The sequence below is a fragment of the Tenrec ecaudatus genome, chromosome 14, assembly GCF_050624435.1.
Source record: "Tenrec ecaudatus isolate mTenEca1 chromosome 14, mTenEca1.hap1, whole genome shotgun sequence".
In the NCBI taxonomy this organism is placed as follows: Eukaryota; Metazoa; Chordata; class Mammalia; order Afrosoricida; family Tenrecidae; genus Tenrec; species Tenrec ecaudatus.
The window spans coordinates 104,897,151-104,924,063 of NC_134543.1; the positions used below are offsets into that span (position 1 = coordinate 104,897,151).

Here is a 26,913-nt window from a genome sequence, read left to right on the forward strand (position 1 = left end):
GAAGAAAAAATGGATTTGTTGCAGTTGGTCCACAACCAAATATGGTGACTCAAGTGGCCAGCCAATTCTTGATGAATCCCAATTCTAACCTGGCCTATTCAACATAGTCGATACAAAGGATCAGAGTCCATTTTAGAAGTCTGTCTGTGAGATGGTAGAGAAGGGAGAAGACACTCACTACCATAGCTGTGATGCATTCTTCGCTCAACATCCAGAAGCAACAGCCACCAATACTGGTTGCTAATACCTATTCTGAAACCCAAGTGGAAGGTGAATTATGAGAGTGACGAGTGCAACGATTGTATAAGGGTGCTTTGCTCATTTGATGTATGCACAGATTGTGATAAGAGCCTTATGAGCCCCAATAAAAAGATTTAAAAAAAAAAGAAAGAAAGCGGGGATTTCTACTCCTGTAAAGTTGGAATCTCAGAAACCCATAGGGGGCAGTTCTGTCTTGTTCTATGAGTCAGTATCCACTTGATGGCAGTGAGCTTGGCCTTCGCTTTTTTAAATACCTATGCCCGTCAAGGGCTAGACAGGCCTGAGGATTGAGGAGAAGCTGCCTATTCTGAACCAACACACCAATTTGTTGCCAATGGAAAGGCAGTGTTACAGCGGGAGAGATGCTGGGCTGACTACTGTGACTGGGGGCAAGGACACCATGCCAGTACAATCACCAGGCTGGTGGACAATACCAAAGGAATGACTAGCACTGTGAAGAGCACCAAGTCTTTGGCCGATGGGAGCCTTAACAGAGTCTTGGAAAATCAGATGATGCAGTTGGTGAACCATGGAATGGAAAATGCATTTACTAAACCAGAACTACTGATAGACCAGAATCTCCCTCTCGCCCAGGAAGAACCAGAAAGAAAAAAAAAAAAGAAGCGAAAGGTCAAAGGATTTGATATGGTTCAGAAGCTGAATTGTTACATTAGATCAAAATGCCTTGGAAATAAATGACGGCTTTGGTCCAGATTCTCGTCCTCACTCAAGCGAGCGCTATCTTTCACCTGGTGGTCTTCCTGCCGGCCCTGTGCCGTAAAATGGGGGTCCCCTACTGCATCATCAAGAGCAAGGCCCGGCTGGGGCGTCTGGTGCACAGGAAGACCTGCACCACCGTTGCCTTCACACAGGTGAACTCGGAAGACAAAGGAGCCTTGGCTAAGCTGGTGGAGGCCATCAGGACCAACTATAATGACAGGTTTGACGAGATCCACTGCCACTGGGGTGGCAATGTGCTGGGCCCCAAATCAGTGGCCCGAATTGCCAAGCTAGAAAAGGCCAAGGCCAAAGAACTCGCCACCAAGCTGGGCTAGCTTGTGCATGGCTGGTTTTTGTACATAATAAAACTAGTCCTTCAGAAAAAAAAAATTTCTGTCAACCATACATCATTTGCATGTCCACTAGCAGGGTTAAAGAAGCTAAGCAAAGCAGTCAAGAAACCATTATCAACTCTATTCTATTAACTTGATTAGATTGATTTTGCCAAGAAGAATGTGCATGGTGATAACAAGATATTCAGGATGGATGCTCAAGGTAAGTTCTACCTCTTATGGATGACATGGTAGAGAAGCATCAACCATGATACCAGTGAATCCCCCTGTGCTGAGCACATCAAGGTCTCTAATCTTGCTATAGCCCACACCTGACTCAGCAGCCCCAGACCACCTGTTACACCCTCTTAACAAACAGCCAAGGGTTACCTTGGGAACATTCAAGATCAAGCCAACAAGCATCAATGGTGCCTCCTTCTCATTTCTAGTAAGGGGCAGCCACTTCTCGTAAGGGGCAGCTGCAGAAGATGAAGGTGTCTTTAGGTGGTATCATGTATTATTTTGTTAACAACATGCCATTCAGCTGGCTGGTCGGCCCCTTTCATCCTCACCTAACTGCATCTCAGAAGGCCAAGGACCCAGCTGCAAAGTAGGACAAAACCGGCCAGTAGGTCCAGCAACCTGATCGTCCTGTTGTTTTTAGTGCCAGGGAATTGGTTCCGACTCACAGAGACCCTCTGCAGAGTGGAAGAAAACACTGCTCAGTCATGCCCATCCTCAGAATCGTTATGTTGAAGCCCATTGCTGCAGCCACTACGTCAGTCCATTTCTTTGAGAGTCTTTCTCTCTCTGCTGACCCTCCACCTCACCAAGCAGGATGTCCTTTTCCAGTGACCGGTGCCTCCAGACACTATGTCCAAAATAAGTGAGAGGAAACCTTGCCATCCTTGCCTTCATGAAACATTCTGACTGTACTTCTTCCAAGACAGATTTGTTTGTTTGTCTGATACTTTCCATTTTCTTTGCCAACACTATAATTCAAATGTGTCCATTCTTCTGCACTCTTCCTTATTCATTATTCAACATTCAGGTGTGTACGGGGTGAGTGAAAAAAGCATGGCTTGGGCCAGGCGTACCTAAGTCTTCAAAGTGACATCCTTGTTCTTCAATACTTTAAAGAGGTTTTGTGCAGCAGGTTGACCCAATGCAACACACCATTTGAATTCCAGGCAGCTGCTTCCATGAACATTGATTGGGGATCCAAGCAAGACAAAATCCTTGGCAACTTAAATCTATTCTCTATTTATCATGAGGTAGTTCATCGGTCCAGTTGTGAGGCTTTTGATTTTCTTTCTATCGAGTTGTAATCCATACTGAAGGTTACAGTTCTTGATCTTCATCAGCAAGTATTTTAAGTCCTCTTCGTTTTCAGCAAGCCAGTTTATGCCATCTGTACATCACAAGTTATTAATGACCTTCCTCCAATCTTGATGCTGTATTCAGCTTCTTGGATTACTTGTCCATCATATAGATTAAATAAGTATGGTGAAAGGACACAACCTTTCTGATTTTAAAGCACATAGTATTCCCTTGTTCAGTTTGAAAAACTACTTCTTGATCCTTGTACTGGTTCTGCACAAGCACAATGAAGTGTTCTGGAATTCCCATTATTCTCAATGTTATCCATAATTTGTTATGATCCACTTAGTTGAATGTCTTTGCATAGTTAATAATATATAAGTAAACAACTTTCTGGTGTTCTCTGATTTGAGCCTAAATCTACCTGATATCAGTAATGTTCCGTGTCCTCTTCTGAATCTAGCTGGAATTTCTGGAAGCTCCCTATCAATATACTGCTCCAACCACTGTTAAATTAACTTCATTAAAATTATATTTGCATAGGATATTGATATTTCTCAATAATGTCTACATTCTGTTAGGTGACTTTTTTTTAATTGGGCAAAAATATAATCTGACCATAAAACACACTAAAAAAAAGCCTGACCCTGTCATCAGTGCATATTACAGCCAGCTAAATGACACATCCTATTGTTGAAATTAACCTGCTAGGCAAATCTGAACTGGGTAATCAAGTAACTAGACAAAACATCCTTTATTGTAGTTACTTCCATCAGGTTTAAAATCTAGTGGGTTTGAACCACAAGCCTTTCAGTTAGCAGCCAAGAGCTATAACTACTGTATCACCAAAGCTCCTTGCTGTTCAGGGAACAAAAGAAAAGACCACTGCCATTGAGCCTTACTCATAGTGATCCTAGGGACCCTACACAAGGTTTCTGAGGCTATCAATCTTTCCTGGAGCAGATAACCTCAACTTTCTTCCCAGGAGGGGCTGGTAGGTTTGAACTGAAACCTTATGGTTAGCAGCCCAGCGCCTAATCCACCATGCTACAAAGAGGGTCCTGAGTCAAGGAATGCGAGGCATAATTACACCCAATCAATTCTGTGACCGAGTCTGCCTTTGATAAAGAAGACTGTGCTGAATACTTACCCATACAGTGGACATATGCAATTTTAATACTGTCATAGTCTGCATTGGCAGGTGACATTAATATGATACGATTCTAGCAGGAGCTGAAGTCATAGGCCTGAATTTCTGCCCCTATCATTTTACCAGGCGTGTTAGTTGTGCAGCGGTTAGAGCACTCTACTGCTACAGGAATATGACAAGTCCTAACTGACCAGCCAGCTCAGTGGAAGAACGATATGTGGTCTGTTTCCACCAAGATGGACAGCCTTGGAAACCCTGGGGGCCGGGTTTCTAGAGAGTCACGATGAATCAGAATCAACTCAATCATAATGGGTTTTTTGATTAGTATGTGATCCTTCCCGACACCTTTCATATCTATTAGCTAACCTCTTTATCAGCCTTGGCGAGAGAATAGAGTCCATGGTTAGTTGCTGCTGACCCTTATGCTGAGGCCCTGTGCCAGCTAGGAGTCTGCCCCTGGAGTTGCTATGGAAACTGTCCCCTTCTTCTGCCTACAACCTATATTGTGGCTTTCTGCTTCCCCATGGACTGCAGAAGAGGAGACCTACACATCTCCCTGTACTCCTTTTGATTCAGATCCACAATCGTGGCACAGGGAGGTGGAGTGGAACAGGGCCTCATGTATCATGTAGGGTGAGGGACCCCTACTATGTGAGGTTCTGCCAGGCCTCTTATCTCCCTCTTTGTGCTACAAACAAGATTTTCAGGGCTAGAGCTGATCTGGTTGCAGAATGGACTAGCTGTTTCACTAAGACACTCTGTGATAGGGACACATGCTCTGTGGTCCTTAACATGCAGACAACAGCCCAAGCCTCCTCAGAGCCTTCAGGGAGAAGATGGGTCAGAAGGTGGCTCAAAAGTCACATTCATCCCCAAAGTGTCAGGCAAATGGGAAAAAAAAGGCAAATTGTGGCTGGAGTCCTAGGGGGACAGACAGACTATCCGACACATACATGAACACCATGTCCCTGGTAAAAGAAGCTCCTGTAATGCAGACTAGGGTGTGGGGACACAGGGAGCAGGTGTGTGGGGGAGGTGTGGAGAGGGGGTACCTTTATAGCACCATTTTCCCAAGGATATTCCAATCAGTCATTTAACGGTGCCAGAAAGTCTCAGCCCCTGGTCCTTGGGCTTTGGGAAGGTCACCCGCTTTTCTGGTTTAAACATTGCCACCTTCCTGTGTTGAGTATTCTCCAGGGGAAGCAAACATGTTTCTCAAGGTTACACATCACTGGGAGTAGGGAAGGCATTTCCTGGGTTTTACTCAAATTCCCCCTTGCTGCAGTCTGAGCTCATTGCGCTGCAAGAGATGGAGACTGGCCAGCCCACTGCTTTCAGAATTGCAACTCACTAGGGACTCAGGGCCGGAAGGTCACTCTGTCCCCTCCAATACCTTCCCGAGCACTCCGAAGGCCAGGGGCAAGGAGGGTAGGAAGCCAAGGATGGAGACCAGGGTCTTGGCAAGCAGTGGGGAATACGATTTCCGCTTCAATTGAAAAAGAAAAGAGGCAGCCGGAGATGGAGACAATGATACGAACTTGGGAGACACCGATGGACAAGATGGCTCCCCTCCGTTTTAGCCAAACCGTGGAACTGCAGGATGGCACAAATCGAAGTGACATCCTAACTAGAAGCTTCTTCCGGCGCCGAGCGAAAGTCCTCCCCTCCGCACCGGGCCCCGCAGAGGCCCACCTCTAACCAAGCAGGAGTGCAAGCTCCCCGGGGGACTGGGGGGCTGGGGGGCCGGGGGCGGAGAAGCAGCCTGGAGCTGAAAGGGGCGGTCACCCACACGTCCGCGGCCAGCAGGAGAGACCGCAGCTCCGGGGCGTCCCCCCTCCAGCCCCGCCCCTGCGGCGCCTGTGCTCCGCCCCCCGGCAGGCAGCAGCCAATGACAGGCTTCGGCCGCCGGCCTTTAAGAACGGCGCGCACTCTCCCTGCAGCGGACGGTGCCGGCGTAGCCCTCCGTGGGAGTTTCCATGGAGACCGAGGCAGGGCCCGGGCTGCCTCGCAGCGTTGCCATGGAGACAACTCTGGGACCTGGGCTGCGGAGCCCAGACGCCGCTCCGCTGCCTCCGAACCCTGCGGAGCAGCTGTGCGAGGCCGGAGCCGGCGTGGCCGCGGCTCGCTGGGACCAGCGGAAACACTCTTTGCTCATCGTGATCGGTGATATCGGTACTGAGAGTCAGCTGAGGGCCGTGCGGGCCCACCTTGAACAAGGTGAGCCGCTGTCCTGGCTGGGCATCCTTCCTCCCGTGCTTCACCGCCATCTGCATTCTCCTCTCGGTGCGGACGTCTGCATTCTGCATCCCTAATGTGCGTTCCCTGAGAGCCCCCGGTTGAGCTCGATCATCAGCCCTTGTCGCCTGCATCTTCCATGCCATAGGTCCATATACTCTCTAACTACTCACATATCCTATCCTTCCCCGCACAGCCCTTGGCATCCCGCAGTCTCCCAGGAGGGTGGCAGTTCTGTACAGCCCCTGGGGGCCCCTCCCACCACTCTCCTCTTTCGCTGTGTCTCAGGGAGAGATGCTGAAAAGCCCTCACCATTCCCTGGAGAGTCCATGTTCCCTACCTTACAGTGTCTTCTTTGGGGGTCCCTGAACAGGCCCAAGGTACTTTCTGAATGCCAGGAACGAGTGCTGGCGGCCAAACTGAGGGAGTGACCTTCGTGGTCACTGACTCCTCAGTCCTCACCTCCCTCCCCAGTTGCTGCGTCTGGTCTGTGGCGCAGTGCTGCGGAGCCACCTGCGGGTGGAAGCTAGCTGAGGAGGGATGGAGGCAGAGGGGAGGCATGAAAGCTCTTGGGTGTCATTTCTCCCCCAATCAGTCAATTCTGCAAGAAAAGTCCTCTCTATGAACAAATTAATGACCAAGTTTCATCTAAATTCTGACCTTTTCCCTCTGGCTTAGGCAAATTCCAGGGAAAGAGGCATCTTTGAGGTTGTTCATGATTGTTGCCAGCCCTTTTCCTCCCCTTCCTTTTCCCTCTGTATTCCCGGCAGTCTGACCTTCCTGGCCTTATCCAGAGCCTTCTTTGCTTCTCTTTCTCTCACAGGGATTCTCTCCTGGAACATTGACTTATCATCCTTTGACCTGAACCAACAGTTGAGACTCTTCATCACCCGGCACCTAGCTCACTTCTCTTCAGAGGTCAAAGGTTAGGACTAGTACCATTTGTCTCAATCCTCTGGGTAGAGCTGGTCACAGAAGAGCAGAGGTTCCCTCGCTGGCAGAACTAGCCTTGTGGGAGGTTTGGGTAAGAAAGAAGGGAGGGAAGTCTTCAGGGGGTGGGCAGTTGCAGAGCTCCACAATCACCCCCAGAATCATGAGTACACTTTGCAGACAGATGGCATGATGGTGGAGGGAGCTTGGAGAGCATAATTTTCAACCTGAGAAGAGGGTGGTTTGTGGACAGCTACTGATGTGCACTGAGGGAATGAGGTACTTTGCTGAGTAATTGTCTTCCATGCAAAGACACATTATCTTCTTTCTGCATCCTCCAGCCTTCGCCTTTCCCTTTCCAGAGACCCCCAAATCTCCCACGCACCTTCCCAGACCTTTGCTTAGTGCTCTCCCTTAGGCTGTACACCCTACCTACCACATTTCAGGAGTTCTGGGTTTCTCCTTTGGTTCAGCCAACAGATCTTCCCAACAGAGCAGTAGCCTGGGGCCAAAAGTTGATAAGCACCCCCAAATCCCAGGTGGAAAGCAAGAGCCCGGATTTACTGCTACAAGAGCTAGTTACATTCTGAGGCTTGGCTTTGAGGTCAAAGTTTACAGGATATAGTTTACCATTCTGCTGGGTGGGAAGAAATAAGTTAGAGATTTTGGAAACTTCCATTTTCAGAAACAATCATCCTATGAGTGTAGGTGGCAGGATATGTATGGCAAGACTGCAGAAAGCCCTCTATCCCAGTAAAAACATCAGGCATCTGGTCGTGTTATCGATAAGTGCTGACATAGCAATTCATGTACCAATGCCTTTTATGGACGATGAAATCCACCCAGCTACAGTAGTCTCTGCCGCCAAATGATGGAATTCATATCTTATGCCAATACCTCTACATTATCCAGTATGATAGATAGTTACCTCTTCTTCACGTTCGACTCTTTGTCCTAACTGCCAGATCTTTGGTCACTTCACTGATCACTAGTTTCTATGGAGATGCTGCCCTCAAGAAGAGGAGACAAAGTTCATATGATGAGTGCTCCATTGTCCTAGGAATATGTGCAGCAAGTTTAAAAATGTGAGGCTGGCCTCTTCCTGACGTGCCCGGCTTCCTATAAAGCTAATCACTCACTGTTTTACGTCGCCCTTCTCAAAATTACTCATCACGGCTTCCTCCATGCACACTGATGCGGATAAATCAGCAGGTTTACTACTGAGCCCTCCTGCAAATTTGTTTGCAAGGGTGGATGTGGGCACGACAGTATATAAAATTAATGACTGAATTCATGTTTGGGGGCAGGGTATATCTGATATTCATAAGTCACTGAATTCTCTAGCTTGACCATTGTGACCAGAGTTGGCTGGAGACTTGGGTGCCTTTTGGAAACATATAAGACCTAAAGAAAAATGAAATCAAGGTGCTTAGCTAAACTCCAGATAAAGATGCAGGGATGCTTAGCAAGGTGCTTACAGGGAAATGCATAGTTACTCTCAGGCACTTCAGATAAATATCCACTGGACCTAGTCAAGGGGTTTTGTCAGAGAAATTAGGGCTACGCACTTCAGATCAGGGTTTACTTTGGTAAACGGATTTCTATTTTATTATTTTAGAAAATTTCATACTGGCCTGTCTATGTCTATAAGGATAGAGAAGATGTCCTGGAAAAACCCACATGGCTGAAGATAGCCCAGACCCACCCCTGCTTGCTCCTCTTTCAATTGTCCCCACAAATACTTAGTGGAGAGCAACTGCAGACACTGACCCTCCCTTCAGCCTCCAGTTAGCGGAGAGGCAAAGGAAATGAGGAGACTGGGGTGGGTTCAAGGGAATAGTCTAGTACCCTGTGATCTCATTCCTTCTGCCCATTGTACTGACTGGGCCATTATCCCTATCACCTGCCCTTGATCCCTGGGCAAAATTCTGAGAAAGATGACAAAAATGTACAATGATGAGAATGCAAGGAAATCCCACAGCCACACACCCACACATAGAAAAGAAGAGACAGTCTGATAGAGAGTTAGTGGTCCAGCTCCTACTCATGTTCAAGGCTTGGTCATGGTTATAAACAATGGCTTTTGCACCAGGGGGTCATCAGGGGTGACTTGGAATCTAGCCTTTTAACTCCTGCAAAATAGCTAGTTTCTGATGATAACACAAACCCAGAAACAATTAGAACAGTGCCTATAGGGGAAGGTGGGGCCTTATCATTTATAACTGGTATACGGGGACGCTAAGGAACATAGACAGAGGCACCAGTTTGATGTACTCAGAAAGTGATAGCTACTTCTACAAACATGAAATTAATAGAGAAGCTCTCGGGTCCCTGGAACTGGGATTTGCATGCTCTGAAATGGGAAAGCAAGGACATGACAAGTACTTCAAGTCCCACCCTGAAGTCCTCTCCATCTCTGGGTTCACTTGGAAGCTAAGGGTATGCTGCAGCTGGCTGGTGTGAGATTCTGACTTAATTAAGAAATCCCTGGACACCCAGATCTGCCAGGATGACCTCTCAGAAATATTTCGCCAGAGACAGAGTACCAGGGGCATCTGTGCACGAAAGACGTAGGATTCTAGGACTTAGACATTTGTTCACCCTTTATGTCAGTCTTTACCGTATTGTTGGAAGACGATAGGTCTGATGTCAATGACACTCACTTTCTAGTGCAAAGCCTTCGAGTGGTTAAGTACTTGGTTTGTTTCACAGCGTAATTTGTAAAATGGTGGAGCCATGTCTCTGCTGTCGCTTGTATCTGAGCTCAGGGCTCGCTCACTCTCTGTTCCCCTGTGGCATCACACCATTCCCTGCAGCAGAGCCTGGGAACCCAGCAGCTGGTGGTGGGAGGTGGCTGTTCCGAGGATGAGGGATGAAGGAAAACTCCGCTGCTAGTTGGAACCATGCCTGGCCTCGGGTGTGGCTCTTGGGGTGGCAGCTGAGCTAAGGGTGGTCTCTGCATTGGGCCGAGAAATGTTATTTTGTCCTCAAGCCAAATGTCTACTCAAGTTTCCCTAACTCGCTCCAGAGAGCCATAGAAAGCAGAGCGGAGACTGAAGACTGGAGGTTGGAGGGAATAACTATGAGTTTGCAATAAGGAGGTTTTCCTTTTTGTGTACTCAGACCCCTGCGTGGTCTGTGCTGGGTAGCTCTGCAGATAGATGGCTTCTAGTCAAAGGGCGATGTTGGACGATGTTGGATGTTGCCGTCTTGCTCTCTGCATCCCCTGATCTGAACAAGGTTTCCTCCTACCCTCCTGCCCCAAACCCCCTACACACACACACACACACACACACACACACACACACCCCGGTGACTCAGCTCCTCTTCTCCTCTGGCTGCAGTAATGGGGGGAGGAGGATGCTGAGAACAGAGACTATTTTGGCTTCTCTGACCTTCAATGCAGTTCTTGGCAACCCAGGCCAAGGGTGGAGCTGGTGCTCGCTCCTGAGTGGGATGGATGCTAATGTGAGGAAGGCATTAGGAGCTGGCCAGGGCTTGGGGAAGATTGGAGAAATGAAAGAGGGCCGAAAGCACGCCTATCACCCGGCTGGAACTGAGCCCTGGACCGTTCCAGATCCACCCTTTGAGCCCTGGAGTGCTTCACGAAATCTGAGCCGGAGTTAGAGACTAAGAGAGATAGGGCCAGCACTAGAAGAATCAAGGGGGTATAAGAGATGTGAAAAAAACGGCAGCGACAAGGAGAGGTAATGGGGACTCGACCATCCTATGAAGTCAGTACAAACCCAAAGAGTACTTCATGTTCTAGTCATCATTGATCTACCATCAGAAAACCCGGCTCAGGCAGGAGTCCTGAAAGTGCTCTTTGGTCTCTGTTAACCCCATTGTCACTGAAAGGCAGAAAGCCCCCTGGCCAGTCACCGCAGTGGGAGACTGCCTCCTCACACCCAGTGCCTACGTAGTCAGTGCCTGTGTGGTTCGGGTGTGGTGCTGCATTGGCACAGGGCTGCATGCAGTTCCCGGGCCCCTGTTCTCTGCCCAGCCTCCCCACCACAGGCCAGGGACTTGTTTCTGCTGCTGTGACCTGTAAGATGACCAAACTCGAAGTCATCAAGTCCTCTCTTTTCTGAGGCCATCAAGCTTTAAGGGAGTACCAAGCCTAACTGCTCTCCCACGGAGCGGGCTCCCCTAGAAGTCCAACTTGTAACTGACCTAGCAACGCACCTCCCCAACCCCAGCTTTCTTCTCAGGCATCGCCTCCCCCCAATGACACCCACCCTTTTAGCCCCCAACCTCTTTCCTGTTGTTCCTCTGGGGACTGAAGACCCCTCCCAGGGTCTCTCTGAGGGGACGGGCAGAAGTTGGTTCCTCCGGAAAAGGGGGAGAGTCCAGGCAGCCCACGCCCCCCTACCTACCCACTTCTTGCTTTGGGCTGGTATTAAATGGATCTTTCTTAACTAAGCAGGGCTGGGGAGAAGGGTCTCTAACCTGTGAACTGCTAGCGATCCCCCTGCCCCCCGTGAGCGCCTAGCTGACTCCTCGGCCCCACACAACTAACTAGACAGAAACGGCACCAAAGCCCTGACAGAGTGCAGGCAAAGAAACAGTTAAATCTCCAGTGGCTCGTCAGGGACCAGCCCTTCTTCCCCGCCCTGGCACCGCCCTCCCCATCAAACGCCCCCCCCCCCCCTTCCACCCCAAGTGCCGCAGACTCTTCCCTGAAGCTGCCAGCTGGGGCCAGAGCCACCACCTCCATGAGGGGCTCCCTCCCACACCCCAGGGTAAGAACCCACCCGGTGGGCTTCTGGTGGGGGCTGGAGGGCCTTGTGATAGAGAGGCAGAGCGGGGCTAACTAGACAGACCCACTGGGTGGGTGCTCCTCCTTGGGTGCGATGGAGCCAGCCTAGCCAGCGGGCAGGCTAAGGGTGGGAGAGTGCGGACGCATATTCCCAAGAGCGGAGCCTGCCTGGCCCAGAACCAGGCAGCGCCCTAGAGGGCCCGGGCAGCCCGTCCACTCCTGGCCTGGGCTGGGCAGGGCTGGCTTGGGGTGGGAGACACTGGCCGCCTGCCAGCAGCGGCACAGGGTGGTGACACTGGCTCCGCCTGGCAGCCTGGGGTGCTGGAGAAATCTGGGGCCGAATCTCTGGCTGGGTGGAAGAATCCGGAAGGATGGGAGGCTGGGGGAAGGGGGGGCGGGTGGCGGCGGCATGAACGGGAATGTGCCTAATGAGAGGGTCCCCGGGCGTCAGCTGCTGATGGCTCAGCGGCTCCTCTGCTGTGGGTAAGCGGGGCAGCGAGTTTTGGCCAAGTAAGGGAAGGTGGGGGACCCCGTGAAGAAGGGAGGACAGGGTCATCAAGACGTGGCACCAGTTTGCAGTAGACCCCCCCCCCCATTCCCTGAGGCTGGGACTCTGAGACACCCCCCCCCCTTTGCCGGCCCCCCGGAGGCCACTCCAGACGTGGAGAGGCCTCCCTCCCCAGCAGCTGCCCGCATTCCCAGTCCCGTCAAGCCTTCCAGCTCCCAGCCCCACCCCCACCTCCCCTAGCCTTCTCTTCCCAAGATGGGGGCCCTCCAACAGAGGAGCCAGTTTCTTCTCCCTCTTTGCGTCCCCCCCCCGCTCCCTCCCCCCCCATGCAGAGGCAGCCAAGAAAATGACTTGTCATGCTGGGGTGGGGGGTGGGGGCGGAGCGAGCACCACGCGCACACGCACTGCGCGTTCACACACACTGCGGCAGACTGCAGCTGCCTGAGCCGCCCCCACCCCCTCTGCAGAGACACCTGCCCTCCTCCCCGCTCAACCTCAGCACCCTCCGCCCGCCCCCACCCCAGCTCTGGCCAGGGATAGTGTCCCTGCCTCCCAAGATAAGCCCCTCCAAGGATAAAGGACAAACCAGGCAATTCCCACCAGAGGAGGGATCTGGGAGCTGGGGGTGGGGTGGGGGGAGCCGAGGAAAAGAGAGACCAAGGGCTTTCAAAAATCCCAGGCCTAGAAGAGACCGGCAGGATTGAAACCTTGTTAAACTTTGTAGCCGCAATCAAAGCTGGAGAGTTTGTAAGTTCTATTCTGTTCTGTTCTGCTTTGGGGGTCTTGGACCAGGATAGGAACGGGAGGCCAAAGAGTCTTGTGTTTATAGACTGGCTAGGAGGGATGGTATGCTTGTGGGGAGAGGTAGATAACAAAGCAAATTGGCCTGTACCACATGTCATGACCCTCTTCCTGACCCTACTGGTTTCCACATGTGACCTCGTGTGAGAGAGCGCTTCTAAATTTGCCCTTCTAAATTTGAATGTGGGCTGGCTGCTCCCTGAACCTTAATGTCCCTCACCTACCCAAGCTCTGCCCTTCCTGTCCATGAGGTGGCTCATATCCTCAAAGCTGACTCAGAGCCTCCCTCAAATCCCAAATTAACAGAAGAGAATGCCTGCACTCCTCTTGGGCGGTACCTACTACCCTGCATAGAGTGTGGTCTTCTAACACCATCCATAGTTCATTCTCCGGCAAGTGCACCTGCAGCCCTGGGCCGCCACATCTGCCTGACCCTCCTACCATGGCTCTGCATCCACACGAAAGCCCTGGCCCCATGCTCTTTCTGCTGGGGGCTCAGAAGGAACAGGTAGACTTGGATCACAGAAGAGGGTCCAGGGGATTGATTATGAACCCATCTCCAACAGACCGCCTACGCCCAAAGCCATCTTTTTTATCCTCTGTAAGGTTACTCCTCCCAAAGTCATCTTTTTCATGCTCTGTAAGGCAACTCCTCAGTGCCCCCCTCTTCAGTTGGAGGCAAGGTAGGGGGAAGAAGGCCCAAGCGAGGGATGGAAGTGCCCGTCAGCACGTTCTATTGGACCTATGGCTTTCTTTGCTGAATTGTGTGATGTTTCATGTGAGGTTGCAAAAGGGAGATAGGAAATTCGGGATGTCTTGCCTTTTTCTATGACCTGGGGAATTCTCTCAATGTCTTCTTCCTGATTTATGGACCTCTTGTTTGTGAACCCCTAGGCCCCCCACCTCCGTGGTAGAAGGCTGGGATGAGAGGAGAAACAGTTGACAAGGATGTGTTGTGGGGTAGTGAGCCTGGAGAAGAGGAGGTGGGAGAGGGGGCTTTGGGAGGGAACATTAACTGGGCGCAGGCATAGGAGTACAGGCTTGGACAGAGAAAACTGTTCCCTGTGGTTTCTAAGACAATCTTTACAGCCTCATCTTTCTCTCATGGAATTGCTGGTGTGTTTGAATCACTGACCTTGCTAGTTAGCAGCCCAGTGCTTAACCCACTGTATCACCAGGGCTCCTTCACAGGGGCCAGAGAACAGAATAGAAAGTTATAACTCTCTTTCTACTCTTTGAATTGTAAAATCCCTAGGGTTAGATAGCACGCAAGCCCCTCTGAGCCTCCTGGAATGGGGATTGTGGCCTTGGATCGAGGGAGAGGAAAAGAGTAGAGGTGGGAGGTGTCTGTAGACACAGAAGCCTCCAGCTCCTTATTTCCAGGTATTCAGCTGGCATGGAAGGCCAAGACAGTCACAAGCTAGTGAGAAAGCCGAGGGAGGATCATGGTCCCAGGAGCCCTCCCTCCAGCTGAGCCCCTCATCCCCAGGCAGCACCAGGAGCTTAGTGTTCGAGAGGGACAAAGGCTTCTTGTCAACAAGGCAAACTGAAGCAGAGTTCTAGGCAAGGGGGGTGAGTGGGCACTGGGTAGGCAGAGGGTGTGGCAGATTAAGGGAAGAGGAAAGACGGTACTGGAGAAACTAAAACAAAAAACAAAAACAAACTTACTGCCATCAAGTCGATGCTGACTCATAGCGACCCTATAGGTCAGGGCCGAGCCGCCTTTCTGGGTGTCCAAGGCTGTAACTCTTTACTAGACAGAATGCTACTGAGTGGCAGGTGGTTTTGAACCGCTGACCTTATGGTTAGCAGCCCAACATGTAAACACCAAGGTTCCTCAGTGTGGGAGAGGGGAGGTGGAAACCCCTGAAAGGGAAGGGCTAGAGGAGGTGACAGGGTCTAAGGAGAGCCAGCCCTCTCTTTCCCAGGTCTCAGTTTCTGCTCCTGCCTTCTTTCCCCTCCTGTCCCACACAACGCTTCCCCATTTTAGTCCACACCCATTCCCTTCTATACAAATTCCGACATCTCTCCCTCAGGCCAAAGGACCCTCTGCCACCAGAGTGAGACCCTTGAAACCGTCATCCTGGTAAACCCCAGTACAGACAGCATCAGCTCTGAGGTAAGGCTGGGGCCTAGGCTTAAGTGGGCATGCTGGAAGGACGGTAAATCACCCTTGTCAGCGCTACCGCTGGAAGGGAAGAACTCCTCCACTTGGCTTAGAGCTGCCTCCTTTCTGCCATCTAAGCTACCTTACAACCCCCAGCCCCGTTCTGGGAGTGTTCAGGGAGACTCCAGGGAGGGGCGTGTCTTTGTAGCTCTGAAGGGGTGCAGGTATGTTCCTCTCCCTTCCTAGGTTCCCCCACCACTCTGATCACTCCCCTCCATCCGTTCTAGGTTCACCATCTCCTTCGAAGCCCATCTGCGCACAAACTGCTGATCTTGAGTGGGCAAAGTGTAGAGCCAGGGGGTGACCTCATCCTCCAGAGTGGCACCTACTCCTACCAAAACTTTGCCCATGTCCTTCACAACCCAGAGGTACGTTCAACGGCCGAGTATCGGGGAGCGTGAAGGGGACGTGGGCAGCTGGCAGTGTGGGAAAGCTGGCCGAGAAGGGAGCCCGTGTCTCGCGGGGCTCTTGGAAGCCCTTCCAGAAAGATAGGAGCTCACTTCCACAAGCCCCAGTGACCTGATCAGGCTTCTATCTCCCGTTCCTCTAGATTGCCCAATTGCTCAGCAATAGAGACCCTGCGATCCAGGCCTTCCTCACCGTGTCCTGCTTAGGGGAGGGTGATTGGAGCCATCTGGGACTATCCAGTACCCAAGAGACCCTGCACCTCCGGCTAAACCCTGAGCCCACGCTGCCCACCATGGATGGTGTGGCTGAGTTCTCCGAGTACGTCTCCGAGACCGTAGATGTGCCATCCCCCTTTGACCTGCTAGAGCCCCCCACCTCGGGGGGCTTCCTCAAGCTCTCCAAACCTTGCTGCTACATCTTTCCTGGTGGCCGCGGGGACTCTGCCCTCTTTGCCGTCAACGGTTTCAACATCCTGGTGGATGGTGGCTCCGATCGCAAGTCCTGTTTCTGGAAGCTGGTGCGGCACCTGGACCGCATTGACTCTGTGTTGCTCACCCACATCGGGGCGGACAACCTGCCAGGCATCAATGGGCTCCTCCAGCGCAAGGTGGCGGAGCTTGAGGAGGAACAGTCTCAAGGGTCCAGCAGCTACAGCGACTGGGTGAAGAACCTCATCTCTCCCGAGCTCGGAGTGGTCTTCTTCAACGTGCCCGATAAATTGCGGCTGCCGGATGCTTCCCGGAAGGCCAAGCGGAGCATCGAAGAGGCCTGCCTCACCCTGCAGCATCTAAATCGCCTGGGCATTCAGGCCGAGCCTTTGTACCGGGTGGTCAGCAACACCATCGAGCCCCTGACTCTCTTCCACAAAATGGGTGTCGGCCGGCTGGACATGTACGTCCTCAACCCTGTGAAGGACAGCAAGGAGATGCAGTTCCTCATGCAGAAGTGGGCAGGCAACAGCAAGGCCAAAACAGGAATTGTGCTGGCCAATGGGAAGGAGGCTGAGATCTCGGTGCCCTACCTGACTTCGATCACTGCTCTGGTGGTCTGGCTGCCAGCCAACCCCACTGAGAAGATTGTGCGTGTGCTTTTCCCAGGGAACGCGCCTCAAAACAAGATCTTAGAGGGCCTAGAAAAACTGCGGCACCTGGACTTCCTGCGTTACCCTGTGGTCACCCAGAAGGACCTGGCTGCTGGGGCTGTGCCGGCCAGCCTCAAGCCCAGCAAAATTAAGCAGCGGGCCGACAGCAAGGAGAGCCTCAAAGCCACGACGAAGACAGCCGTGAGCAAGCTGGCAAAACGGGAGGAGGTGGCCGAAGAGGGAGCCAAGGAGGCCCGGTCAGAGCTGGCCAAGGAGTTAGGGAAGACAGAGAAAAAGACCAAAGAGCCAGCTGACAAGCCCCCCGAGAAGCCTGCCAAGCCAGAGAGGGCGAGGACCGAGTCCAGCGAGGCCCTGAAGGCAGAGAAGCGAAAGCTGATCAAGGACAAAGTGGGGAAGAAGCACCTGAAAGAAAAGATCTCAAAGCTGGAAGAGAAGAAGGACAAGGAGAAGAAAGAGATGAAAAAGGAGAGGAAGGAGTTCAAGAAGGACGAAGGCAGGAAGGAGGAGAAGAAGGATGCGAAGAAGGAGGAGAAGAGGAAAGACACCAAAGCTGAAGTCAAGAAGCTCTCCAAGCCAGACCTGAAACCCTTCACCCCCGAGGTACGGAAGACTTTGTACAAGGCCAAGGCCCCTGCAAGAGTCAAGGCGGATAAGAACCGAATGGCCCGTGCAGAGAAGGAGAATTCTTCCTTGGAGCCGCGGGCACCCACAGCCCCAAAGGGTTCTATCCCAGTGCCGCCAGTCACTGGGCAGAGGGAGCTAGCCCTGTCCTCACCAGAGGACCTCACGCAGGACTTTGAGGAGATGAAGCACCAGGAGAGGGGGCTGCTGGCTGAACAGAGGGACACAGGACCAGGAGAGAAAGCACTCCTTCCAAGTACCGACGACGAGGGACCCCCAAGCTCAGCCACCCAAAGAGCACTGCCCTCTCTCTCAGGCCCAGAACAGCAAGAGCCCGTGCTGGAGAACGAGGTGGTCCCCAAAGTCCTTGGGGAACAAGGCGGCCAGGCCCGAGGTCCAGACGCTGGGGCTGAGCTGGAAGAAAAACAGCATGCCTGGGAGGAAAAGCAGCAGAGGGAAGCAGAGGGGCTCCTAGGCGAGGCCAGAGAGGAAAGTGAGCCGGAGGTCAAGGAGGATGTGATAGAGAAGGCGGAGTTAGAAGAGATGGAGGAGGTGCACCCTTCCGATGGGGAGGAAGAGGAGGAGACAAAGGCTGAGAGTTTCTACCAGAAGCATATGCAGGCAGCCTTGAAGGTAACCTCAAGGGGCAGAGAGGCTCTCGGAGGCCGGGAACTGGGAGTCCCGGGTAAGGTCCCTGAGAAGGAAGCCTCGTCCTTCCTGAGCAGCCTGGCCACGCCAGCAGGAGCCACCGAGCATGTCTCCTACATCCAGGACGAGACCATCCCCGGCTACTCGGAGACTGAGCAGACCATCTCAGACGAGGAGATCCACGAGGAGCCCGAGGAGCGCCCGGTCCCACCCCGATTTCCCCCAAGTCCGTATGACCTCCCAGGACCTGAAGGTCCAGGCCCCTTGGAGGCCCGTCAGCCTGCGGACAGGGCTGCTCCGGCCGCCCCCGGCCAAGGCTATGGAGCAGCGGAGTCTGAACTCCCCTGCCCTCCCAACATGGTGGCTGCTCCGCTGGCTGAAGAGGAGCACGTGTCCTCCGCCACCTCAATCACCGAATGCGACAAACTGTCTTCTTTTGCCACGTCTGTGGCCGAAGACCAGTCCGCCGCCTCTCTCACGGCGCCACAGACTGAGGAGACCGGCAAGAGCTCCCTGCTGCTCGACACGGTCACGAGCATCCCTTCTTCTCGCACTGAAGCCACCCAGGGCTTGGACTACGTGCCGTCAGCCGGCACCATCTCGCCTACCTCCTCCCTGGAAGAAGACAAGGGCTTTAAGTCACCACCTTGTGAGGACTTCGCTGTGGCCGGCGAGTCAGAGAAGAAAGGAGAAACAGGGAGAAGCTTGCCTGGAGGGCGAGTCTTGAGAGGGGCAGAGGAGCGAGCAGATGGGGGGTTGTCTGAGACACTTCAGAGTCAATATGGACCCTCAACGTTGGGTGCCCCCGGGCATGCCCTACTCCCCGGGGAAGCAGCCCTCGGCGAGGTGGAGGAGCGCTGCCTCAGCCCGGATGAAAGCACAGTCAAGATGGCCTCTCCTCCCCCGTCAGGCCCACCCAGCGCCACTCATACACCCTTCCATCAGTCTCCAGTGGAAGAAAAGTCTGAGCCCCAAGACTTTGAGGAAGCGGGCTCCTGGGCAGATACGAGGCGAACCCCGGGAGTTGGCGAGGAAGAGGCTCCAGGGGAGACGGCCAGGCCCACACCTGAAGAGGACGCACTCAAGAAGGAGGAGGAGGAGGAGGAGTCTCTGCCCAGGAGTCCCCAGGCCCAGGAAGCATCTATCAGCATCGTTGGGGGGCACGCAGGCTGTACCATCCAGCTGTTGCCAGAACAGGACAGAGCAATCGTTTTCGAGACGGTGGAGGCACGAGAGCCCACAGGACTCGTTCTGGGAGAAGCAGCCCTTTCCAGAGACGTGAAAACATCCCTCCAAGAACCCAGAGAGTCTCCGAAAGATGAGGGGCTCCAATTTTCCGACCGAGGCCTCTCCCCTGAAGATGCAGACTCCCTTTCTGTCCTTAGCGTGATCTCCCCAGACACTGTCAACCAAGAGCCCAGCCCTAGGTCTGCCTGTGGCCCAACAGAGCAGCCCCTACACAAAGACCTCTGGCCAGAGATGTCCCCAGAAGACACCCGGTCACTTTCCCTTTCCGAAGAGAGCCCCAGCAAGGAGACTTCTCTGGATATCTCTTCGAAGCAGCTCTCCCCAGAAAGCCTCGGCCCTCTCCAGTTTGGGGATTTAAGCCTTGGAAAGGAAGACAGGGGACCTCGAATGCCAAGTGAGGACACTTCTCACCAGCTAGCCCCTGAGTTTGGTCAACAGCCCCATCCAGCCACAGTGGCACTTCCTACAGATAGGAGCCCTGGGGATTCTTCACAGCCAGACATCATGGATGGGGGCCCTGGCAGAAAACCACCTGCTGGCTCCCCCTCTCGCTCTGCACTCTCAGGCGATGAGAAACAGTCCTCCGGAGTGACCACGAGCCCCGGCGAACACATTCTGACACCTGATAGTTCTCTCACGCAGAGTCCCGAGTCTCTGCCAAGTCCTGTCACGGAGGGCATTGCCATGGAAGGGGAAGAAAAAGTCCCGGGGTCACAAGACCAAAGAACCCCAGAGCAGGAGGACAAAGTATGTAAACCAACAGCCGCAGCACCACAGCAGCAGGACAAAAGCCTGGAGCAGAAAGATATTTATGTAGAGAAGAAGGATCTAGCCATCAGTCAGAAAAACGAGACCCAGGAAGAACAGGACAAGACAACGGAACAGCAGGAGACAACATTAGACCAAAGAGACCGAGACCTAGAGCAAACCAACCAGGCTCCGGATCAGACAGAGAAGACCCTGGAACCCAAAGACACAGACTTAAAACAAAAAGACCGAGACTCAGAGCAAAAAGACGCCTCCCTGAGACAGAAGGATGAGGCTCTGGGACCCAAAGACACAGACTTAAAACAAAAAGACGAGGTCCTAGAACCAAAGGACAAGACATTGGAAAAGAAACAGGTAGACTTGGAACAAAAAGAAGACAAGGTCCTAGAACCGAAGGACAAGGTCCTGGAAGAGAAAGGCCAAAAGCCAGAGCAAACCGCCAGAGACTTTGAACATAAAGATAAGGCTGCAGAAGACGAGGTCCCGGAGCCAAAGGGCCAGGCCTTTGAGCAGACAGAGGCGGCTCAGCAGCAAAAGGACCAGGACTTACAGGAAACATATTGGGCCTTAGAACAGAAGGATGAAGCCCTGGGACGAAGCAGTATGGACACTGAACAGAAAGACAAGGCTCTGGAAGTAAAGGACGCTATCCGGGGACAGGTGAGTCCAATGCAGGACGACACAACCAGCAAACCAGAGGAAGCAGCCCTACCTGGGAAACTCCCAGCAAAGGTTCAGACCGCAGAACAGGAGGGCCTGGAAGAGATCCCAGTGCAAAAGAGCCTGGCTGGAGAGCAAGAGGAGAAATACCTGCAGGAGGAGGAAGGGGGTGTGGTCCCGGAGTGGCAGCAAACAGCTCTGAGCAGGGGGGAGCCGGTGGGAGAACAGAAAGAGCCTGCCCAGGCATGGGAGGCCGCATCTCCTGAGCAAGAGAACACATACTGGAGGGGCAGAGAGGCCGTGCGCCAGGAAGAGGACACGTACTGGAGGGAGCTGAGCTGTGAAAGGAAAGTCTGGTTCCCTCATGAGCTGGATGGCCAGGGGGCCCGCCCCCGCTACACCGAGGAGCGGGAGAGCACTTTTCTCGATGAGGGACCAGATGATGAGCAGGAAGTGCCCCCGCTGGAGCACACCCCCCGGAGCCCTTGGACATCGGACTTCAAGGGCTTCCAGGAGGCCTCCTCACAGAAGGGACTGGAGGTGGAGCGCTGGCTTGCTGAATCACCAGTCGGACTGCCACCGGAAGAAGACGACAAGCTGACCCACTCCCCCTTTGAGATCATCTCCCCACCGTCTTCTCCACCCGAGATGGGTGGACCCCGGGCTCCTCCAGCCCCCAGACAAGAAAGCCCAAGCCCAGAGTCTAAGCCCTTGCCGCCGTCAAGGAAAGAGCCCACCACTCCCTCCTGGCTGGCTGACATCCCACCATGGGTGCCCAAGGACACGCCCTTGCCCCCTGCACCTCTCTCTCCAGCTCCAGCTCCTCCCAGCCCTGCCCCAGAGCCACTCACTCCCGCCCCCTTCTCCTGGGGCACAGCGGAGTATGACAGCGTGGTGGCAGCCGTGCAGGAGGGAGCAGCTGAGTTGGAAGGTGGGCCATACTCTCCCCTGGGGAAGGACTACCGAAAGGCTGAAGGGGAAACGGAAGAAGAGGGTGGGGTTGGGGCTCGTGACCGCATCCCTTGCAGCTCAGAGAGCCCGGGGGCTGTCAAGAGCCATGCCACCAAGGAGCCTGAGCCCACTGAGCAGGAGCAGCGAGAGCCCACGCCCTACCCTGATGAGAGAAGCTTTCAGTACACAGACATCTACGAGCAAATGATGCTGACCGGGCTTGGCCCCGTGTGTCCCACTAGGGAGCCTCTGCTCGAAGCAGCCAGGGATTGGCCCCCACGCATGTCAACCAAGGAGGAGGCTGCCGGCCGAAACACATCTGCCGAGAAGGAGCTTTCTTCTCCGATCTCGCCCAAGAGCCTCCAATCTGACGCTCCAGCCTTCAGCTATGCAGCCCTGGCGGGACCCCCTGTGCCCCCCAGACAGGAGCTTGAACCAGGGTCTAGTGTGGAGCCCAGTCTCACACCGCCTGCAGTGCCCCCTCGCGCTCCTGTCTCCCTGGACAAAGGCCCAGGCCCCTCTCTTTGCGATGACATCCTGAGCTGCTGCCCAGATAGGAGGCCCCTGCCCTCCAAGGAGGCAGGTGGGGGTCCCTGGGATGACATCACTAGCGACTCTGAGCTGGAGAAGGGGGCTCGGGAGCAGCCAGAGAAAGAGGCCCAGTCTCCAAGTCCCCCCCACCCTGTCCCTGAAGGGCCCTCCACTTTGTGGTCTACCAGTCCTTCCTCAGGCTCACCCCCAGGTCCTGCCCGGCCTTGCCTGGACTTCCCTGCCTCAGCCTTTGGCTTCTCCTCCTCCTTACAGCCAGCTCCCCCACAGCTGCCCTCTCCAGCGGAACCCCGCTCTGCCCCCTGTGGCTCCCTTGCCTTCTCGGGGGACCAAGCTCTGGCTCTGGCTCCGGGGCCCCCCACCAGAGCCCGGTATGACGAGTACCTAGAAGTAAGCAAGGCCCCCAGCCTGGACTCCTCACTGCCCCAGATACCCTCACCCAGCTCTCCCAGGGCCCCCCTCGTCGCCAGCCTGCCCCGCCCGGCCTCGCCAGCCCTGTCTGCAGGCTCTTCCTCTGAGGCCACCACGCCCGTGATGTCCAGCGTGGCCGAGCGCTTCCCTCCAGGCCCAGGTCCACAGGCGACTGAGCAGGGGTCTGAAGAGCTAGTGTCAGGAACGGAGCCCGCTGCTCACAGTCTCTGGGACCTCCCTCCTCTGAGCCCAGCAGCCCCAGCTTCACTGGACTTGGCCCCAGCTCCAGATCCACACCTGCCTGGAGACATGGCCGATGGCACCTTACCCTGCCGCCTGGAGTGCCCGGGGGGAGACGCCAGGAGGCCAAGCCCCTTCCAGGGTCCCTCTGGGGATTGTGCAGCCAATGGCCCAAGTGGAACCAGCACCAAACCTTCAGGGCCTGGCCTGGCTGGGGACGAGAAGGAGGAGGCTGGGGCCTGCCCTGCTTGGGAACGTGGGGCCTGGCCTGAAGGAGCCGAGAGGGGCATCAGGCCCCACACGCTGCTGTCCCCTGAGCAGCCACTGTGTCCCAGAGGGGTCCCTGAAGACCGCCTCAGCAGTGTGTCCCCTGAGCCTGAGGCTGGGCCCCAAGGATGTGCTGTTGAGCCCCGACCCCACCGCGGAGAGCTCTCCCCATCCTTCCTGAATCCCCCGCTGCCTCAATCCACAGATGATGGTGACCGCTCAACTGAAGAAGCCCGGCTGGTAGGGAGAGTGGGGAGACGCCGGGCGGGGGGCCCAGGAACCACAGGGGGCCCATGCCCTGTGGCCGATGAGACCCCCCCAACATCAGCCAGTGACTCGGGCTCCTCACAGTCCGATTCGGACGTTCCTCCAGAAACGGAGGAATGTCCATCCATCACAGCTGAGGCAGCGCTCGACTCAGATGAAGATGGGGACTTCCTGCCTGTGGACAAAGCTGGGGGGATCAGTGGAACCCACCATCCCCGGCCAGGCCATGACCCACCCCCTATACCTCAGCCAGACCCCCGCCCATCCCCTCCTCGTCCTGACGTGTGCATGGCTGACCCCGAGGGGCTCAGCTCAGAGTCTGGGAGGGTGGAGAGGCTACGGGAGAAGGAGAAGGCTCAGGGGCGAGTGGGGCGCAAGGCCCCTGGCAGGGCCAAGCCAGCGTCCCCAGCACGGCGCCTGGATCTCCGGGGGAAACGTTCACCCACCCCCGGTAAAGGGCCTGCGGACCGAGCATCCCGGACCCCACTCCGACCACGGAGCACCCCAAGCCAGGTGGCCCCCGGGGAGGAAAAGGATGGCCACAGCCCCATGTCCAAAGGCCTAGTCCATGGACTCAAGGCAGGAGCCGGTAAGTCAAGGAGGGAAAGCGGAGGAGTGGGTGGTGGGCTGGGTGTGGCAGGTCAGAGCCCAGGAGTCGGGGGAGGGGAAGGCTGCCACAAGTGTTCTCCCTTCTACAATGAGTGCTGGCTTGTCTCTACAGCAGCCTTGGGTTCCAAGGGTGGCTCTGGTGCCCCTGTGTATGTGGATCTCGCCTATATCCCGAATCATTGCAGTGGCAAGACTGCTGACCTTGACTTCTTCCGACGAGTTCGTGCATCCTACTATGTGGTCAGTGGGAATGACCCTCCCAATGGCGAGCCAAGCCGGGCTGTACTGGATGCCCTGCTGGAGGGCAAGGCCCAGTGGGGGGAGAATCTTCAGGTGAGTATCAAGGGGCCACAGAGGAGGTTATCTGGACAAAGCTTGCTCAGAGGCAACAGGGGAACACACTCCTGAGGACTGGACCCCTCCCACGGGCAGCAGTGTCTGGGGAGACCGTCAGGTGCCCTATCTCCTTCACTCCCCGTTCTCACTTCAGGCCTGTCTTATCTCCCTCCTAGGTGACTCTGATCCCTACTCATGACACAGAGGTGACTCGTGAGTGGTACCAGCAGACTCATGAGCAGCAGCAACAACTCAACGTCCTGGTCCTGGCTAGCAGCAGCACGGTGGTCATGCAGGATGAGTCCTTTCCCGCCTGCAAGATTGAGTTCTAAAAGAACCACACGCCCTTCCCCAAGGATCCTTCCCCCCATCCCCCAACTCCCTTAGAGAATGGCTACTGCTGAGGCCTTTGGGGTTGGAGGAAGTGAGAGCTGGCTGCGGTGGAGGGCAGGGGGATGCCTTGTTGTGAACACTTGGGCTGGGCTACATGGGAGGAATTCTCTCTCCCCCTGAGAGGGGGTCTTAGAACCAAAGGTAACAGGACTAGGATGGGAGGAGGGCACAGAATGAGGACAGACAGCCATCTGATGCCTGAGAACTCCTGGTCCCAGCACTGCCACACGCTGGGATTGGGTGGAGAGGGAGGATGGGCCGCAGAAAGCAACCTCCTCCCGGGTGGAGGGTGATCATATCCCCAACTCCAGGGACCTTTCAGTCTCTATTTACTGAGCATCCCAGGAAGGATTTCTAGTAGTAATGTATGTGGCCTGGGGTAGGATACTGTCAGTGAGGTGCCCAGAGCTGCACCCCTTCCTCCATCTCCCAGGCCTTCACCCACCAGGGGCTTGGTTCCAGCTGAAGGCTAGTGGTACACAGCTGCTACACTGTCCCACTGCTTCCCTCCATCGCTGAATGTCTGCATCCCAAACTTGAAGCTCTTTTGACCAACAAACTGGTAGGAGGAGAATGAAACTTACCTTCTCTCTCAGCCCTGTTTCACACCGTTCACCTCCCCAGGGGTGTGTCCCGACCAGGCCTATGGGCAGCAGAAAGGGGCAAGGAGAGCCCAGCCCCAATTCCAGAATGGTTCCAAACTTCCTGACCCCTTGCCGTTGTTACCCACCCCATTCCCATTATTCTGACCCCTTCTCATCCATCCCCTGCTTGGCTTCTCTGCATGTGGCCATCTGCTGTGGCCCGGTGTGTGATGGATTAAAAATAAGCCACTGCCTGACATCCCCACACTTGACACCCCAGCAATGTGTGACTCCCCAACATTCCACCGTTGCCATCCTGCAGCTGAAGTGGGAACACTGGCTGCCTCTCCCACCCCCAAACTCTTCGAAAGGGGATCTGGGACATGGAGGCCACGCCAGAGGACTTGGGGAAAATGAGAGGGAAGAAAGAAAAGAGGAAGGTGAAGCTGAGCTAAAGCTTAGAGCCTAGAGAGTAAAATGGAAACAGGCTGAGCATACCATCCCATGGAAGACTCTGTCTCAAGCGAGCCAACGAGCAGCCAGATCACTCTGCTGCCAACCAAGAAACCCAGGTACGGACAGCCATCTGGGCCGGGCTTCTCTGCCAAACGGTGTGGATACCAAAATGAGCCCGCCTTGTTTTCTTCCCAGCAAACACCCTCCCCACGCTGCTGTGCTCTGCTCCTTCCCACACTTCCCCGCAAGATTCCCAGCTGTAATGGAGCCGCCTCCAACTCTTACCAATAAACCAGTTCATTGCAAATGCCGTAGTGCTGGTTAGGCTTTTTCTGACTCCATACATTGCTCAGTCGCTGGGCCTCGCTTCTACCTCTCTGCTTCTCCCAGCATTGTCGTTTATCTAGGAGGACTTTGATGCCTTTGATAATGGGAAGCAGTTCTAAGACCCAGTAGTATCAGAGAACATAGGCTATGTGAAGGGAGAACAAATTATGGGGAGTCAACCTGATTTCTGAAAATGAATGGGAATCTGTGAGGGTGGAATGGAGAAAGGAGCCTAGGATGGGGACCTATGTTTGTTTTGGAGAGGGAAGAGACAAGAGGCCTGGGGAGGGGGATCTGCATCCATGGAGTCAAGAGCTGAGGAACAAAGAACCAGTATCAGATGCTATGGATAGGGGAGCACCAAAGACCTAAGGAGTTGAGGGACCCTCCCGAGGTCCAGCAAACCTATTGCCGTAGAGTCAGTTCTGACTCAAAGCAACCCCATAGGGAAGAGTAGAACTGCCCCTTTCGGTTTCCGAGAGTTTAAATCTTTAAGAGCTGACCGTCCTATCATTTTTCTGAGGAGCGGCTGGTGGGTTTGAACCACTGACCTTGTAGTTAGCAGATCAAGGCATAGCCCACTATGTCACCAGCGCTCTGTAAGAGATCCAGAAGGACCCCACATGGGGCAGCCCTATAAGGTCACTAAAAGTCAGAATTGACTCAATGAAAGTAGGTTGGATTTGTATTTCTAAAAGCAATCCAGAGCCTATTCGGTTTGGAAGCACCTGTAACTTAACTGTGCAGTTAAGGTTTTCTAGAGTGGCGAGTGGCATTTTTCCCCTCCAGTGAAACCATCGATTCTCCTATATATGTCAGGAGTGGCTAGGTTGTGGATATGTGCATATGGGGTGGGGGTGGGTGCAATTCTAGCCCTCCCCATGT

General features: G+C 54.2%; 1 protein-coding gene and 1 pseudogene across 4 annotated transcripts; both read left to right on the forward strand.

Annotated features, from left to right (window-relative positions):
• Positions 1–987: 987 nt before the first annotated feature.
• On the forward strand, positions 988–1,332 carry LOC142425874 (large ribosomal subunit protein eL8 pseudogene; annotated as a pseudogene).
• Positions 1,333–5,744: 4,412 nt separating this feature from the next.
• Positions 5,745–26,008, forward strand: MAP1A (microtubule associated protein 1A). 4 transcript variants are annotated; one of them, XM_075531502.1, is made up of 7 exons: positions 5,745–6,000; positions 6,842–6,943; positions 15,053–15,135; positions 15,411–15,551; positions 15,734–23,912; positions 24,045–24,265; positions 24,445–26,008. In XM_075531502.1, the coding sequence occupies exons 1-7, from the start codon at positions 5,760–5,762 to the stop codon at positions 24,598–24,600; spliced, it is 9,123 nt and encodes a 3,040-aa protein (XP_075387617.1). In that variant the 5' UTR covers positions 5,745–5,759; the 3' UTR covers positions 24,601–26,008. The 4 variants fall into 4 exon arrangements, with proteins under 4 accessions (XP_075387617.1, XP_075387618.1, XP_075387619.1 ...); XM_075531503.1 differs by having other exon boundaries at positions 24,048–24,265; XM_075531504.1 differs by having other exon boundaries at positions 24,118–24,265; positions 24,445–24,585.
• The last annotated feature ends 905 nt before the right edge of the window (positions 26,009–26,913 follow it).

Excerpts from the sequence above, each read along its gene's own strand:
- MAP1A (XM_075531502.1), top strand. The coding sequence starts at position 5,760 with ATGGAGACCGAGGCAGGGCCCGGGCTGCCTCGCAGCGTTGCCATGGAG. Across the intron at positions 6,001-6,841 it reads GCGGGCCCACCTTGAACAAG|GGATTCTCTCCTGGAACATT; the intron begins GTGAGCCGCTGT and ends TTTCTCTCACAG. Across the intron at positions 23,913-24,044 it reads TGGACTCAAGGCAGGAGCCG|CAGCCTTGGGTTCCAAGGGT; the intron begins GTAAGTCAAGGA and ends TTGTCTCTACAG.